The sequence below is a fragment of the Tachypleus tridentatus genome, chromosome 9 (assembly GCF_004210375.1).
Source record: "Tachypleus tridentatus isolate NWPU-2018 chromosome 9, ASM421037v1, whole genome shotgun sequence".
NCBI classification, from domain to species: domain Eukaryota; kingdom Metazoa; phylum Arthropoda; class Merostomata; order Xiphosura; family Limulidae; genus Tachypleus; species Tachypleus tridentatus.
The window spans coordinates 160259328-160278428 of NC_134833.1; the positions used below are offsets into that span (position 1 = coordinate 160259328).

General features: G+C 33.3%; 1 protein-coding gene across 4 annotated transcripts; it reads right to left on the reverse strand.

Moving 5' to 3' along the window:
• Positions 1–2196: 2196 nt before the first annotated feature.
• Positions 2197–14135, reverse strand: LOC143226814 (barrier-to-autointegration factor-like). Of its 4 annotated transcripts, none has more exons than XM_076458254.1 (3): positions 13942–14135; positions 5479–5673; positions 2197–2639 (listed from the first exon to the last, which is right to left on the reverse strand). In XM_076458254.1, the coding sequence occupies exons 2-3, from the start codon at positions 5602–5604 to the stop codon at positions 2493–2495; spliced, it is 273 nt and encodes a 90-aa protein (XP_076314369.1). In that variant the 5' UTR covers positions 5605–5673; positions 13942–14135; the 3' UTR covers positions 2197–2492. The 4 variants fall into 4 exon arrangements, with proteins under 4 accessions (XP_076314369.1, XP_076314368.1, XP_076314370.1 ...); XM_076458253.1 differs by having other exon boundaries at positions 13859–14130; XM_076458255.1 differs by lacking the exon at positions 13942–14135 and adding an exon at positions 13657–13786.
• Between the last annotated feature and the right edge of the window lie 4966 nt (positions 14136–19101).

The following is a 19101-nucleotide window of genomic DNA, read 5'->3' on the forward strand; positions in this document are numbered from 1 at the left end:
AGTACTCTAACTAACCCTTTCAAACTTTGATGTAGTACTCTAACTAACCCTTTCAAACGCTGATGTAGTACTCTAACTAACCCTTTCAAACTTTGACGTAATACTCTAACTAACCCTTTCAAACATTGACGTAATACTCTAACTAACCCTTTCAAACATTGATGTAGTACTCTAACTAACCCTTTCAAACATTGATGTAGTACTCTAACTAACCATTTCAAACTTTGATGTAGTACTCTAACTTACCCTTTCAAACATTGATGTAGTACTCTAACTAACCCTTTAAACATTGACGTAGTACTCTACCTAACCCTTTCAAACTTTGACGTAGTACTCTAACTAACCCTTTCAAACTTTGACGTAGTACTCTAACTAACCCTTTCAAACATTGACGTAGTACTCTAACTAACCCTTTCAAACATTGACGTGGTACTCTAACTCAACCCTTTCAAACATTGACGTGGTGCTCTACCTAACCCTTTCAAACATTTACGTAGTACTCTACCTAACCCTTTCAAACTTTGACGTAGTACTCTAACTAACCCTTTAAACATTGACGTAGTACTCTAACTAACCCTTTAAACATTGACGTAGTACTCTAACTAACCCTTTCAAACATTGACGTAGTACTCTAACTAACCCTTTCAAACATTGACGTAGTACTCTAACTAACCCTTTCCAGGCATTAACGTGGTGCTCTAACTAACCCTTTCAAACTTTGACGTGGTACTCTAACTAACCCTTTCAGACATTGACGTGGTACTCTGCCTAACCCTTTCAAACTTTGACGTGGTACTCTAACTAACCCTTTCAGGCTTTGACGTGGTACTCTAACTAACCCTTTCAAACATTGACGTAGTACTCTACCTAACCCTTTAAACACTGACGTAGTACTCTACCTAACCTTTTCAAACATTGACGTAGTACTCTAACTAACCCTTTAAACTTTGACTTAGTACCCTAACTAACCATTTCAAACATTGACGTAGTACTCTACCTAACCCTTTCAAACATTGACGTAGTACTCTACCTAACCCTTTCAAACATTGACGTGGTGCTCTACCTAACCCTTTCAAACATTGACGTGGTGCTCTACCTAACCCTTTCAGGCATTGACGTGGTACTCTAACTAACCCTTTCAAACATTGCTGTGGTGCTCTAACTAACCCTTTCAGGCTTTGATGTAGTGCTCTAACTAACCCTTTCAAACGCTGATGTAGTACTCTAACTAACCCTTTCAAACTTTGACGTAATACTCTAACTAACCCTTTCAAACATTGATGTAGTACTCTAACTAACCCTTTCAAACATTGATGTAGTACTCTAACTAACCATTTCAAACTTTGATGTAGTACTCTAACTTACCCTTTCAAACATTGATGTAGTACTCTAACTAACCCTTTAAACATTGACGTAGTACTCTACCTAACCCTTTCAAACTTTGACGTAGTACTCTAACTAACCCTTTCAAACATTGACGTAGTACTCTACCTAACCCTTTCAAACTTTGACGTAGTACTCTAACTAACCCTTTCAAACATTGACGTAGTACTCTACCTAACCCTTTAAACATTGACGTAGTACTCTACCTAACCTTTTCAAACATTGACGTAGTACTCTAACTAACCCTTTAAACTTTGACTTAGTACCCTAACTAACCATTTCAAACATTGACGTAGTACTCTACCTAACCCTTTCAAACATTGACGTAGTACTCTACCTAACCCTTTCAAACATTGACGTAGTACTCTACCTAACCCTTTCAAACATTGACGTAGTACTCTACCTAACCCTTTCAAACATTGACGTAGTACTCTACCTAACCCTTTCAAACATTGACGTAGTACTCTACCTAACCCTTTCAAACATTGACGTAGTACTCTACCTAACCCTTTCAAACATTGACGTAGTACTCTAACTAACCCTTTCAAACTTTGACGTAGTACTCTAACTAACCCTTTCAAACATTGACGTAGTACTCTACCTAACCCTTTCAAACATTGACGTAGTACTCTACCTAACCCTTTCAAACATTGACGTAGTACTCTACCTAACCCTTTCAAACATTGACGTAGTACTCTAACTAACCCTTTTAACTCTAATTGTACCACAATATATTATGATCTTCTTATGCTAACTGAAAATGTTTAATAAATCTTCTGTGTTCTCAATGATAATACTGCAAACAAGTCAAAATAAATATTTTGGAAGGAAAATTTATTTTTCAACATACAAAAGTTAAGCCTGATGCTTGTTCAAAATGACCTATACAGAGTAAACCATGAAATTTGAATTGAATATTAAAAAATACTTTAAGCAGAATAAAAATAATTCATGTAAAAAATGTGATTAAAATGTTGCAGAAATGCTTTGGATTTACCCAAAATAATAAACAGGAGAAGGTATTTACAAGCACACCAAGATTAGCTTACAATGTTGTGGTGTGTCACATTAAAATACTACCAATACACTGCTGTAACATTCTCAAAAGTTTACAGAAACTCTTCACACCAATCGTGCAAACACTGGTAACAGTCTGTAGCTTGTTTACTATTTGCACCTGCTACGTCTTTCAACCAATCAATAAATAGTTCTCTGTTTTTCTTTAGCACAAGGAACTGCCCAAGTACAACATATGCCTGCATTTGAATAGAATACAAGAATATAATAATTATATACATTTATAACTATATATATATATAACTGCAGTTAAATGAATTAGCATTTAACATTATCTTTATTAGACATGGGCAATAAAGAAAAGATAGGAGGAAGTTTTACTTCTGACACAGTGCAAGTATGTCCGAGAAACGATCTAATGACAAAGTAATGAAGTTTTACTTCTGACACAGTGCAAGTATGTCCGAGAAACGATCTAATGACAAAGTAATGAAGTTTTACTTCTGACACAGTGCAAGTATGTCCGAGAAACGATTTAATGACAAAGTGATGAAAGTTTTATTGTGACACAGTGCAAGTATGTCCGAGAAACAATCTAATGACAAAGTAATGAAGTTTTACTTCTGACACAGTGCAAGTATGTCCGAGAAACGATCTAATGACAAAGTAATGAAGTTTTACTTCTGACACAGTGCAAGTATGTCCGAGAAACAATCTAATGACAAAGTAATGAAGTTTTACTTCTGACACAGTGCAAGTATGTCCGAGAAACGATCTAATGACAAAGTAATGAAGTTTTACTTCTGACACAGTGCAAGTATGTCCGAGAAACGATCTAATGACAAAGTAATGAAGTTTTACTTCTGACACAGTACAAGTATGTCCGAGAAACAATCTAATGACAAAGTGATGAAAGTTTTACTTCTGACACAGTGCAAGTATGTCCGAAAAACAATCTAATGACAAAGTGATGAAGTTTTACTTCTGACACAGTGCAAGTATGTCCGAGAAACGATCTAATGACAAAGTGATGAAGTTTTACTTCTGACACAGTGCAAGTATGTCTGAGAAACGATCTAATGACAAAGTGATGAAGTTTTACTTCTGACACAATGCAAGTATGTCCGAGAAACGATCTAATGACAAAGTGATGAAAGTTTTACTTCTGACACAGTGCAAGTATGTCCGAAAAACTATCTAATGACAAAGTGATGAAGTTTTACTTCTGACACAGTGCAAGTATGTCCGAGAAACGATCTAATGACAAAGTGATGAAGTTTTACTTCTGACACAATGCAAGTATGTCCGAGAAACGATCTAATGACAAAGTAATGAAGTTTTACTTCTGACACAGTGCAAGTATGTCCAGAAACGATCTAATGACAAAGTAATGAAGTTTTACTTCTGACACAGTGCACGTATGTCCGAGAAACGATCTAATGACAAAGTAATGAAGTTTTACTTCTGACACAGTGCAAGTATGTCCGAGAAACAATCTAATGACAAAGTGATGATGTTTTTTTTAAACAAAAATAGACAAACAACTCAGCCAACATTCTAAATATTTTATCAGCAATAGATTGTAAAATACCACCAATACAAGTTGACAATCAAAAAAACTAATAAAATCCTGTAAAGAACCGTGGAGAAAATGTTAAAAGTAGACTTAAAAATAGATTTACTATCAACTTTAAAAATATAAGTTTCCACTAGAAAAATACCTTTCAGAAGTAAAGAAAAAACAAACTGTGTATACATATATATATATTAAAGTTTAATGTAGATCACTTGATGAAGATTAATGCCAGTCCCACTTGGCTATAACTCACAAAGAAAGGTTTGCCAATTCAGGTGAAATGGATGAGGATTGATGACACACCTAAGTGAGTAGATTATTTACCATAAAGATGTCCACACGTTTGTACAGAAGGAAATTAGATTTAACACAATGGTTAATGTCTCAAACTTTCTCCAATGTTCAAGAAACATACAAAAGTCTATCAGGCTATAGTTAATATGAACATTAAATTGCTAACTGCGGCATCTCAAGTCGATGAATTAAAATGTTGTCACTAAATATATTAGACAACATTATTGTTTTTAATGAATAATCCACTTAACAAAAAACTATCAAAATATATCTATAATTTACATATATATAGTGTGTTTGTACTGATTCACAAAACCACTCCAATGTACATCAAACAATGACAACTAGTCTACATAAAACAGTACTGTTGAATATATAATTAACATTCTTGGAAATAACAGAATATCATATATTCAAAGTTTAAAATATATTACATAAAACCAAAATTCTGAGCTTTTTGGAGATTGTTTTAATTAATTAATGTTCATAATATAAAGAGCGTTTTATTATTTGAGAACACCTAAATATATGTAAAAAACTGTCAATATATTTAGTTACTTAAATGCTACAAAACTCAGCCATCATCTCAACTGTATATTTTGTATCATATATCATTCAGTGTATTTCAAATCTATGAAGCATGCAGCACATTTAAAAATATCCTTACTGGCCTGTACTCCATAGCTTTTAATGTTGTGCTATAGCACTTGAAACAGTATCACACTGTTGGATAGCTAATGATTCCATTTAAGAGCAATTGTATATAAATGGATATTTCAACCACTGTGGGAGGGGCATGTCCTTTTTACTGCTCTCCTGATGAAGATAAATAACTGAGAAAACTCAAGTTTGTTTTTCTTAAGTATAATTATCTATTATCATGTGAAAGGTACAACAAAATTATTCAGTGTGCATGGTGAACATTTAAGTCCCAAGAATAACAAGTACACTCAACATACAACTCTCCTTACTCTTGATTTCATTTTGATTGCAGAACCAACATATAAAACACAATTCTTTACTAATTTTAAGACCGTATACTAACACTTTCTTCACTGAGATGGGGCATGAAAGTCTGTAAAGGTCAGTAATAGCATCCATTCTTGTGAACCATTTTCATATGATATAGAAAAGTTTAAACTTCAGTAGTTTAAAGTTACAATGTTATAGATACACACACACAGATTTCTTCTGGTATATAAAGTTACCTTATCAAAACCCTTGCTGTCAAGCCTCCTTCCTAATACTTCTCCAATACCAGCTAGATCTGTGACTGCTTTATCCCCCATTGGCTCAGAAACAAAGTTTGTATGTTTCTGTGATGTTGATGACATCTCTAAAGCAGTAAATCTGTACTTCTAAAAACAGATACAGTTCCACTCAGTCCACTTCCTTAGAATGGCCTAAAAATTAAATTGTTACATGTAAAATATGTTGTCAATATTCTAAATAAATACTTTACTAGTATTCTAAACCAGTAAATATGTACTTCTAAACACAGATATAGTTCCACTCAGTCCACTTCCTTAGAATGGCCTAAAAATTAAATTGTTGAATGTAAAATATGTCACCAATATTCTAAATAAATACTTTACTAGTATTCTAAACCAGTAAATATGTACTTCTAAACACAGATATAGGTACACTCAGTCCACTTCCTTAGAATGGCCTAAAAATTAAATTGTTACATGTAAAATATGTCACCAATATTCTAAATAAATACTTTACTAGTATTCTAAACCAGTAAATATGTACTTCTAAACACAGATATAGGCACACTCAGTCCACTTCCTTAGAATGGCCTAAAAATTAAATTGTTGAATGTAAAATATGTCACCAATATTCTAAATAAATACTTTACTAGTATTCTAAACCAGTAAATATGTACTTCTAAACACAGATATAGGTACACTCAGTCCACTTCCTTAGAATGGCCTAAAAATTAAATTGTTACATATAAAATATGTCACCAATATTCTCTTAAGTAAATACTTTACTAGTATTTAATTATTTTTTTAATAAAACATGATGAAATTCACAGAACAACAAAATATGATTACTGTACTTTATTGCTGGCAGTAAGACCATATGTTATTTGTCAAAATCAAATCCTGTCTACAAGTATATATTGAAAGATGTTTATTTTGCTTCCCAGATAATTGTCAATAGATTCAATATCTTGCTTAAGAGCAGCAATCAATTTAATGTCCATAATTTCCTGTCCCTCCTCTTCACGCATAAGGAACCACATCACAAATTTCCTGGTCATTTCAAATATTCACAGGACAGAGCAGTTTTTGAGGTACATCAACTCTTTAAGGAAATGTGCAACAGACAATGGAGAAATAATGTAATTTCAAACTTGCAATGGTTGTCTACATGAAATGCGACAAACTGTCAGTAAGATGTGCAGTTATGTTTTACATAAATAACATATTATAACAGTATTTATATCCCTTTCACTACGTGCTTGGTATTACATACCCTAACTATGTGAGGACTGTCACGTAACCACCTTGTATTACCCCTTTCACTAGGTGCTTGGTATAACATACCCTAACTATGTGGGGTCTGTCACGTAACCACCTTGTCTTACCCCTTTCACTACATGCTTGGTATAACATACCCTAACTATGTGGGGTCTCTCACGTAACCACCTTGTCTTACCCCTTTCACTCGTGCTTGGTATAACATACCCTAACTATGTGGGGTCTCTAACGTAACCACCTTGTCTTACCCCTTTCACTGGGTTGCGGTATAACATACCCTAACTATGTGGGTCTCTCACGTAACCACCTTGTCTTACCCTTTCACTCGTTGGCGGTATAACATACCCTAACTATGTGGGTCTCTCACGTAACCACCTTGTCTTACCCCTTTCACTCGTTGGCGGTTGTATAACATACCCTAACTATGTGGGGTCTGTCGCGTAACCACCTTGTCTTACCCCTTTCACTGTTTGGTATAACATACCCTAACTATGTGGGGTCTCTCACGTAACCACCTTGTCTTACCCCTTTCACTACGTGCTTGGTATAACATACCCTAACTATGTGGGGTCTCTCACGTAACCACCTTGTCTTACCCCTTTCACTCACGTTGGCGGGTATAACATACCCTATGTGGGGTCTCTCACGTAACCACCTTGTCTTACCCCTTTCACTACGTGCGTGCTATAACATACCCTAACTATGTGAGGACTGTCACGTAACCACCTTGTATTACCCCTTTCACTAGGTGCTTGGTATAACATACCCTAACTATGTGGGGTCTCTCACGTAACCACCTTGTATTACCCCTTTCACTACGTGCTTGGTATAACATACCCTAACTAAGTGGGGTCTGTTACGTAACCACTTTGTATTACCCCTTTCACTCGTTAGCGGTATAACATACCCTAACTATGTGGGTCTCTCGTAACCACCTTGTATTATCCCTTTCACTCGTTGGCGGTATAACATACCCTATGTGGGGTCTCTCACACAGCCACCTTGTATTACCCTTTCACTCGTTAGCGGGTATAACATACCCTAACTATGTGGGTATCTCATGTAACCACCTTGTATTACCCTTTCACTATGTGCTTGGTATAACATACCCTAACTATGTGGGGTCTGTCACGAACTACCTTGTAACCATCATAAAAAAATTAAGAAATAAATATAAGTTGTGCTTTTCCATGCTAGAATGACTATATATTATAATTCAAAATACAAAAGTTTATACCATTTAGCTTAAATCTCACAACACTATATATTTATTATTTTTTTATTATATTAACTTTCCAGTCGTGCCTAGCTAACATTACAATACTATAGAATTCCACTATAATTTATTAAGCTTGGTATGTAACCACCTTGTATTATCCCTTTCACTACGTGCTTGGTATAACATACCCTATGTGGGGTCTCTCACATAGCCACCTTGTATTACCCCTTTCACTACGTGCTTGGTATAACATACCCTAACTATGTGGGGTATCTCATGTAACCACCTTGTATTACCCCTTTCACTATGTGCTTGGTATAACATACCCTAACTATGTGGGGTCTGTCACGTAACTACCTTGTAACCATCATAAAAAAAATTAAGAAATAAATATAAGTTGTGCTTTTTCCATGCTAGAATGACTATATATTATAATTCAAAAATACAAAAGTTTATACCATTTAGCTTAAATCTCACAACACTATATATTTATTATTTTTTTATTATATTAACTTTCCAGTCGTGCCTAGCTAACATTACAATACTATAGAATTCCACTATAATTTATTAAGCTTGGTATGTAAGATGTATATATATAAAAAATACAAAATTTCAAGTAGACTAAAGACACAACCTACCATCATGAAATCTTGGATCAAAAGAACATGACAGCCTTTTCAGAGATTAAAATAGCTGAGAAAAACCACAAAGGTTATATCCTAAGCTGTCAATTGGTAACTCAATATGTATATACTGTAGTAAGAGTATACAATGGACCATTCAATAAAATGGAAAGAGTGGAATGGGGCCACTTTGTTTGATTCAGTACATAAGTCATGTCTCCACAAAATAAAAAGATACAAGGTTTTTATTTTATATTCTAGCTTGGGAATATTAGTAAGTTGAGTTCCTATTTTGTATGAAATTACAGACTTAGTATTTTGACATACAAACATCTAATTTTAAACAATGCTGCATTCAACATACCACATGACTCACTAAAATCTATATTTATGTTGTTCTTTTAATATTTATTTCCAAGTTATGAAATTAACTCATATATAATAATAAAGTTTGAATTATAATCTACAATTTGATTCCAAACTCACTGCCATTAATTCATAAAATAATAGTGAAATAAAATTTTGAATGAAAGTCAACAAACCAAATGACATGGCCTTTGACCCATGACCAGTTGCAAAAGGGTTAATAAAACAAACTAACCACATACACTCTCAATAATTTACATGAAAAAACTGTAAACTGGTGTCTCATACCCTCTGGTACAGCGATAAGTTTACTGACTTACAATGCTATAATCAGGGGTTTGATTCTCCTTGGTGGACTCAGCAGATAGTCCAATGTAAATCTGCTGTAAAGAAAATACACACACTGATGTCTCAAGCATGAGAGATTTTCTAACTAAATCTTTCTGCATACATGTATTTTATAATGTACAGGGTGAATATTAAGTGGATAGTTTATTTCATATTACACCTTCTATCATTTCCAATCAAACTGAAATTTATGGGAGAATTTTGAAACCTGTAGAATATTCATAATTCAAATAAAAAGTATTCACAGTTAATAAAAAAACTCTGGACCAAGTAAAAATAAGGGTATAACAAGGCACACCTTGCTCGTCACTTTAAGATAAACAAATCCAACACTACAAAGTTGAAAGTGGGAGAAGCCAAGAGATGAAAGGTTACCTATATAACCTTAAACTCTGGACCAAGTAAAAATAAGGATATAACAAGACATACCTTGCTCGCCACTTTAAGATAAACAAATCCAACACTACAAAGTTGAAAGTGGGAGAAGGCAAGAGATGAAAGGTTACCTATATAACCTTAAACTCTGGACCAAGTAAAATAAGGATATAACAAGACATACCTTGCTCGCCACTTTAAGATAAACAAATCCAACACTACAAAGTTGAAAGTGGGAGAAGGCAAGAGATGAAAGGTTACCTATATAACCTGATCCTACATTTAACGCAGACACATTTTTGGGAGAAGGCAAGAGATGAAAGGTTACCTATATAACCTGTACCAGAACTACCAAATAAAAGTAGACTTCCACTACAAGCACATTTTCTTCTAAATTCACTATATATTGTAAAACGTAATATTATAAATAAATCTATTCTGTGATCATTTTGCATGAACAGAATACCTATTATAATACAGCCTTCACAACATGAAATGACAAATACCTATGTACTAAAGATATGGATGTACCAAACCGTCGTTGTTGTACACAGATCACAGTTTTTTTTCCTCTACCTTGTAGGAAATTAGTTTAATATCACTTTCAGATGCACATAACGATTACATGCAAATAACTTGTCAATCACAATTCCCATGTTTACCACTAAGGTTTTGTACAAATGCATTGCCTAAACATAAGCTATGATGCAACTCTCATGTGATACTGAGTGTACAAGGTGTTTATGGTCTACAAATTTGCAATATAAAGAAAATTTTGATTATTTACATGTAACATCCACATATATTGGACTGCAGTGCATAGGTACTTAATGTTTGTTTCTAAATTTACTATCTGTATCTTTGAAAATTTTGAACTTTTATTAAAGATTACAAGTGTGTGTGTGTAAATTTGCAAAGCTTTTACTTAATCATTCTGTGATTTTTGTGCTAAGTGTAAAAGTATTTATTTGCAGTTTACATATTGTCCAGAACCTCTAAATGAATAGCAAGTTTTAATGTTTTAATTCAATAGTTTAATACTGTATTTTGTGATCGTGGCAGCAGGATTCTCACATTAATTCAATAGTTTAATACTGTATTTTGTGATCGTGGCAGCAGGGATTCTCACATTAATTCAATAGTTTAATACTGTATTTTGTGATCGTGGCAGCAGGGATTCTCACATTAATTCAATAGTTTAATACTGTATTTTGTGATCGTGGCAGCAGGGATTCTCACATTAATTCAATAGTTTAATACTGTATTTTGTGATCATGGCAGCAGGGATTCTCACATTAATTCAATAATTTAATACTGTATTTTGTGATCATGGCAGCAGGGATTTTCACATTAATTCAATAATTTAATACTGTATTTTGTGATCGTGGCAGCAGGGATTTTCACATTAATTCAATAGTTTAATACTGTATTTTGTGATCATGGCAGCAGGGATTCTCACATTAATTCAATAGTTTAATACTGTATTTTGTGATCGTGGCAGCAGGGATTCTCACATTAATTCAATAGTTTAATACTGTATTTTGTGATCATGGCAGCAGGGATTCTCACATTAATTCAATAGTTTAATACTGTATTTTGTGATCATGGCAGCAGGGATTTTCACATTAATTCAATAGTTTAATACTGTATTTTGTGATCGTGGCAGCAGGGATTCTCACATTAATTCAATAGTTTAATACTGTATTTTGTGATCGTGGCAGCATGGATTCTCACACACAAAAATAATATTGTACCTCGTTAACTGTTTCTTACTTCCATGAATGATAAGTAAAATGTTTCACAAAGTACTTAAGCTCATAAGTATTTAGGCTTTATTACTCTACTGAAGTTCTATTAGGCTAAGTTTTTCTGAAAGGAGGTCAAAAGCCACCTGTTTAAACACTTGTATCATTATAGTATATGTTAATCAGTCAGTAGACACAAAAAGGTTGTCACATAAAGGATGCTTGAGATTACAATTTGCACCATCATGACACCAATAAAATTTGCACATGCCATGAATCACGAGAAGAATTATACACTCTGTAGGCTGTAACACAGCATAAATACTGAACTTGAAGAACAAGAAATAAATATGTTTGTTATTTTTACTTCTGGTTTTATTTATCCTTAAAACAGAACACTTTCAGGGACACTTTGAAAGTAGATCTAATTTTTACATTTTACTTTTGTTAAAATGTATTACAAGTGCGATATATACATAAAAACAAGAATTTCAAAGACATTTTGCATTTCTTTAGGAATCAAATAAAATTTTTAATTTCTTCCATAATCTCTGTCCAACCATGCAAACTTGAGTGTCAAAAAGAAATTACTGTAGCTTTCAAATATGCATTTGATAATACAAAAGAAATTATCAATACTAAGATGATATTTTGTAAAACTAATACAGTTTATCTTGCTTTCTGAGTAAGCAGTAAAATATAATCACCAATTCTGCTGGCATATAGTTTAGAGCATCAAACCTAAACAATGACTTGTAACATTGGCATAGAAGCGAAACTACTCTTTCTATTGGATATGAACAAATCCATTATCCACAAATTGATTGACAAACAATTTTAAAAGTCAGAAAGGGTAAAGTTTCTGTGAGAGTTTGACAAATTTATTTATATCTCAGTAAATGAAAAAAGCAGAATAAATTATTACCTTCAATTATGTATAGCTTGTGTACATAACTGGTTGTAAGCTACAACAGCCTATTTTCAATGTTAAAAAATTCTGATATCCTGAAGTATATTCCATATCTACATGCACAAAGATATAAGATTTTCTAACTCTGTTGATATTTCATTCATTAAATTTATAATCTATAGCAATTTTCAGTAATCCATTAACAAAAACTAAACAGAAAAAAAATCATATACAGGTTTATACATTCTTCTAATGTCAAGACATTTTAGTTTTATTTTATCTATTTCTAAAAAGAAAATTAAAATTAGTGGTATTATATTATTATTCAACAAATGTTTATATAACTTGTCAAGTACAGCTCTCAAAAAAATATATCCAATATGACATGTAGCTTAGTACCTTACTAATACTAACAGAGATAACCAGAAAAATTCATCTAATATATTGTGCAACTTCTCAGAAGTGATGTAACAAAGTATATGAATTATTTAGTTTATAATAAATCCACACAAATATAACTCTTCATAAATCAAATACCCCACAAAAAAACAACATTTGGAAAATGCTTTGTTTCACTATCAAAATTCTCCATTTTTTAACTTCAAAGGATTCACAATATTAACTCTTTGAAAAGCATTTAACTCTTTCTAAACAACAAATATCTCCTACTCAAAACATTTTATCCATAAAGGTCAACAGATTAATTTATTAGAGATCAGGAAATGGTCACATTTACAGCAAAAAATAAATAAATAAATAAAGCTGTTATGACAGCCAAAATAAAGTTACACTCAAAAAATATGCAAAAAACTTGCTTTAAGTTTCTGATCAGTATAATGAAACCTTGAAAACAAAAGTTAAATAACTGTAAAAATTCCTTTAGTTTTGCTATATTAAAGTTTTATAGGCTACATTATTTGGAAACAAGCTTTGTAAAATGCTAATTTTGGGTTGTTTTTTTTTGTAAATAATCTTTATGAGGTTGAACGTACAGTGACTCCCAGTATTACACTACAAAATAATGTTTTATTTTCTAATATTTCGTTACTTGAAATTTGTTTTTCGAATTTTGTGAATTATTCACTATGTTATTGTTAACGTATCGTTACAGCCTCCTAATTTTAGTATTTATGGGTTCACTGTTATCAAAATCTTTTGAAGCAAGTACAAAAATATTCGGTTTGACCTTGCCTATATTAGAATATAATATACTGGCTCTAGGGCTTTAGTATACTATAGTCATGTTCGTCCGAAACTTTACTTAGCTTTAGCTTTCAATACTAACGTTCAAAAGCATTTAGCCATACAAACCCAAGTAGTAGTTAGGCTTAACCGTTGATAGATGCTACTCTTTCAACCGATTATCTTTGTGTCCGTTAAACTTAATCTTAGGCCTACTACAGAATTCTAGGATAGAATTAAACAAGCATTAAAGTAACGTTACTAGTCAGTATTGTAGTAATACAGAGTTAAATTTAATCATACATTTTAGTATACTGAAAATTAAGATTACCAAAATATTAATTCAGTCTTGTTCAATGTTTAACCAACTCTACAGGCGTTAAAATTTGAAAACTTAGAAACACAACCAATTACCTTCCCTTTACTGTTTTAGTCGGAATTTTTGACGTTCACTTCATTACTTATAAGTTAAGACCCATAAAAAAATATACTTTTGATTAAGTTAGTACAAAACCAAAAATTAACTACAAAAAACCAGGTATTCACATGTTTATTTTTATTTACTTATTTTTTTTAATATAAAGAACGGGCTATCAACGACATTCAATTCAAACATGTTTGTTTCATGTTATTCTTACAATAACGGCTAATGATTACTAGACTACTTATACAAAAACAAAAATTTTAAAAAGTCACTCTATAAATATGCACTGTTTTGTTTACTTATTATTTTTTTAAATATAATGAACAGGCTATCAACTACATTGAATATAAACATCTCATTTGTTTCTTGCACGTTCTTCCTATTCACAATAACAGCTAACATTACATACTCCACGGTTATAACTGAAAGTGAGATAAATTAAAAATCTATTACAGTTTTAAAACATCTAAACTTCAAACACAACGCAACATAGAAATTTAATTTTTGAACATTTACACTATATATTAGAGTTTGTTTGTTTTTTTTAATTTCGCGCAAAGCTACACAAGGGCTATCTGCGCTAGCCGTCCATAATTTAGCAATGTAAAACTAGAGGGAAATCAGCTAGTAATCATCATCCACTGCCAACTCTTGGGCTACTCTTTTACCAACAAATTTGGGATTGACCGTCACTTTATAATGCCTCCATGGCTGAAAGGGCGAGCATATTTGATGCGACAACGATTCAAACCCATGACACTCAGATTAGGAGTCGAACGCCTTAACTTATCTGGCCATGGCGGGCCTTATATCAGAGTTATAAATACTGTTAATCTTTGCACTGTATTAGTTTCATCATTAAAGTAGCATATCAGTTTGTCAAAATGCATGAGTTTACATACAAATAAAGGTAACACATCAACATAAAACTATATTTTAACAAATAGAAAGTATTTTACTAGAAATGTGGTAGCAATAACAACATATCAAATAGATATAAAAAAGCTCTTTTGGATTTTCGGAAAAAAGTATCCTTCTTTGTAACTTTATTTAGTTTCCAAAACTCCATGCAGAACCTTGTTGATTTATTATTCACACTTATGACAAGTGATACTCATGGACTAGTATTTCATTCTATCATTACTTTCTTCATGTTTTCCATCCCTTTGAAAGTTTCAGCCTGTTTTTGAAGTTTTGTTTGTTTTTGAATTTCGCGCAAAACTATTCGAGGGCTATTTGCCCTAGCCGTCCCTAATTTAGCAATGTAAGACTAGTCATCACCACCCACCTCCAACTCTGGGGCTGGGAGGGCGAGCATGTTTGGTGCAACCGGGATTCGAACCCACGACCCTCGGATTAGGAGTCGAACGCCTTAACATGCTTGGCCATGCCGGGCCTGTGTTTTTGAAGTAGAAGTTGCCTAATTAACTAACTAGCATCTCCAATATCAACCTTATGAGGGATTTTATTTATTGGGCCTGAGCCATGAGGTCCACTGCAAGGTACCTCTTTGAAATTACGTGAATAAGTTATTTAACTGTTGGTGCTAAGCATTTGTTCAATGGTTAAATGTTAGAAATCTATTAACATTCCTGGTCAAATATCAAGTTCCTGATTAATAAGCGTTAATCACAATTATAGTTTTCGATGTTAATAGTATACCAATTGTAAGAACCCAATAATATATACTGTTTCTTTGGCGTGTTGCATTGTTTATATTTATAGGCGTGAGGAGATTTTCTCAAAATTTCAGTTTACGCAACAATATAAACAATACACCAGTGTTTACACACTCGCAAATATTGCTGGTTCTTACACACGAGCTCCCCAGGGGCTCAGTGGTATGTCTGCGGACTTACAACGCTAAAATCCGGATTTTGATACCCGTGAGGGGTAGAGCACAGATAACCTATTGTGTAGTTTTGTGCTTAATTCAAAACAACAACAACTTACACTCGAGAATTTTCTTGAATTTTAGTGAATAGGCGAGAACTTAACAATACAAATTTAAAAGTATAAGTTACACACATTTCTTAATATAAATTTAATTTAAACAAAAATCAATGGTAGAAAATATATATGATAGTAAATCCATCACAATGCACATTTGGTGGTATAAGCATTTTCAAATGTAAATAGTATTGACATTCAAGGTATTATAAAACTTTGTACGTTGTTACGTGTGAGGAGTCACATACATTTCACATGAGTTACAGTTAGAATTTTAAACTTGAATAGTACCTTCTGCTCACGTAGGAAAAACGGCCGAGTTAAAGTTCTTTGTAGTTCACTGTAGGAGCTCCTAATTTTGCGCTACTTGTTAGATAGAAGATAACCAGCAGTCACACCTTCCACTACAAGGGCTTTGGGCCCGGCATGGCCAAGCGTGTAAAGGCGTTCGACTCGTATTCTGAGGGTCGCGGGTTCGAATCCCCGTCACGCCAAACATGTTCACTCTTTCAGCCGTGGGAGCGTTATAATGTGACGGTCAATCCCACTGTTCGTTGGTAAAGAGTAGCCCAAGAGTTGGCGGTGGGTGGTGATGACTAGCTGCCTTCCCTCTAGTCTTACACTGCTAAATTAGAGACAGCTAGCGCAGATAGTCCTCGAGTAGCTTTGCGCGAAATTCAAAAACAAACAAGCAAGGGCTTTGTGCAGGACTGCGAACCGACCATAGATATTGGCTACAATTTTTTATAGTATTCTCGCAGGTGAATGTGCAGAGCATATTTATTAGCATCACGTTTTGAATCTTGATCCCTTTGATTTAAACTCGACATGTTAATGGCAAGGACACATATGATCTTATTTTGTTTGCTGTTAACTTCAATATTACACAATAGGCTACCAGAGGTATTAAAACTAGATTTTCAGCGTTTGAAGCCTTCGGACTTACCGTTAAGCAGCGAGGTTGACCCGGCATGCTACATAAATGTTTCAATTATAAAAATAAAAGCGAAATTACACACTTAATGTGTTCGTGTGGAAAATAATGCATTTATTCACTCACTTTTATTACAATTTGTGTAATGAAATTTTATTTAGTTACTACAGTATCTTCAACGTATATGTAATTTTAAAGAAGTATAGTACAGACGATCGTTACACGATAATAATAAAATAATATAAATATTTTTCAAATTTTTATTCTAATTTCCGATCCCTGTCTTATTTCGATGTAAAATGGCAGTTTGTTTGCTACGATTGTTGAATGCTGACTCTTTATTAAGAAAAGTATATATTTTTGTATTTGCTTCGTAACTAAAACTTATAAATCTATATTATATTATTCTAGAATTAATCTTTCTTTTGTAATGTCGTATTATTCTAATTGATGTATATGAATATTCGATGTTGTTTAAAATAACACGTAGTCGTAGGCCTAATGCAGTGTGTTACTAACACATGGCAAAATAGTAACCCCATTGCGTACACAACCATTAATATACCATTTTGTCGGTGTGCCAGGTCTTTCGAATAGTAGATTAAATCAAATGAAGTAACAAGTAATAGATAACATTATCAACAATTTTTGTTAATATAAATAGCATTTCTACCACAACAATATCTGTCTAATTGTATCTGGCCAAATAATATTGAATGAAAGGCCACAGCTATTGGATACAACGTGTGTGCAATGTAGTGTTGATGACACACTTTAATGTACTTCTTTGAAGTTTTTATGTATGTAGTACTAGTATAGTCGTATGCTAATAGTAGTAAAGTACAATTGTATTGGTCTGTTACATTTCTTGTTTCTAACATTGATACTGGAATACTAAATGACTGCAACGTATTTTGAGTAATTCTGTGTGAAAAAGTATATTTTTATGATGTCATCAGGAATTTTAAAGAGTGTTGCATGTGTCTCCCACTGCTCAACCCTAGTATAAAATTAGTGCCCTGTATTGTTATCTTATTGTTGAGGCTTGAAATCCTGGTGTGTATGTTTGTGTAAATGAATGTTCCACACTTGTGTTTCTGAGAACAAAAAATTTCTGTTTTCTACCTCAATGTTGCATACCACAAGACTTGCTTGTAAATCTATATTGTATAGTTCATCTCAGAAAATCAGTTGTTAAATGTTTTTGTTACTGTTTATTTGAAAAGAGTAAGCTTCACTTTCTTTAGTGTTGTGCATTTAGTATTTTTTAGTCTATTGGTTGTGTTATTTTAGAATATGTCAATAATTTGGCTAATAAATGACATGGCTTTTAATTGTAACAAATTTTGAGTAAGCACGTTGGTTGTAATTTAAATTATAAGCATAATTTGGTTATGGATAAAGGAATAACCTTAATTGTTATGGAATAAAAGGATTCTAGTGTAATAGTTGTTCAATTTCTAAAGTCATCCAAACAATGTTCTGTTGGTAGTGGCAGGACAAATAGGATGGGGCCTCTTGTTTTTAATTTTCAGTTATCTTACTCGTTCGATGGAGACATATATCTGAATCTGTGGTGTCTCTCCATGGTTCTGTGGGGCTGCATGGTGATCCTCAGTATTTTAGAGAGACTAGATTTTCTTTTTCCAGTGCATTCTGTTAGATCAGGGGTTCCCAACCAGTGGGTTGCGACCCCAGGGGTCATAAAGCCTTGGTAGGGAGTCAGCGTAGCCTTGTTAGAAGTAGCTTGGGATAACATTAATTTTATTTCATCAATTACATTTTCATGTTGCGAGTGCCAAAAGGTTGGGAACCCCCTGTGTTAGATTGTTGTATTTTTGGACCCCTGTGGGTCAGAGGTAAATTTAAGGACTCGCAGCACTGGGGTTTGATTCCCTATGGTGGATGGATTAAGTAGTTGGCCTGCAGTTGCTTTGCTGTATCAAAATAATTTACTTTATCTCATAAAATGCTGTTCCAATTAATAACAATTGTTACATTCTCTAAATGATCTATGAAAAACAAAAAAGAGACCATTTTGGGTCATGCTGCTTTTGTTTTGTTTTCTTCTGTTGGTTCATTGAGTATGTGATCTTTTGGGCTTAAGTTAATAGATTGACTGCTCATTGGATAACTCTGATACCAGCAATATGACCTCCAGTACTTCATCTTTGATCCTTGACATTGGATGTTCTCCATCAGAACAGGATGGGATTACTACTCTCAACCTTCACTCCACGTGCTATCCATGATGCAAAGTATGATT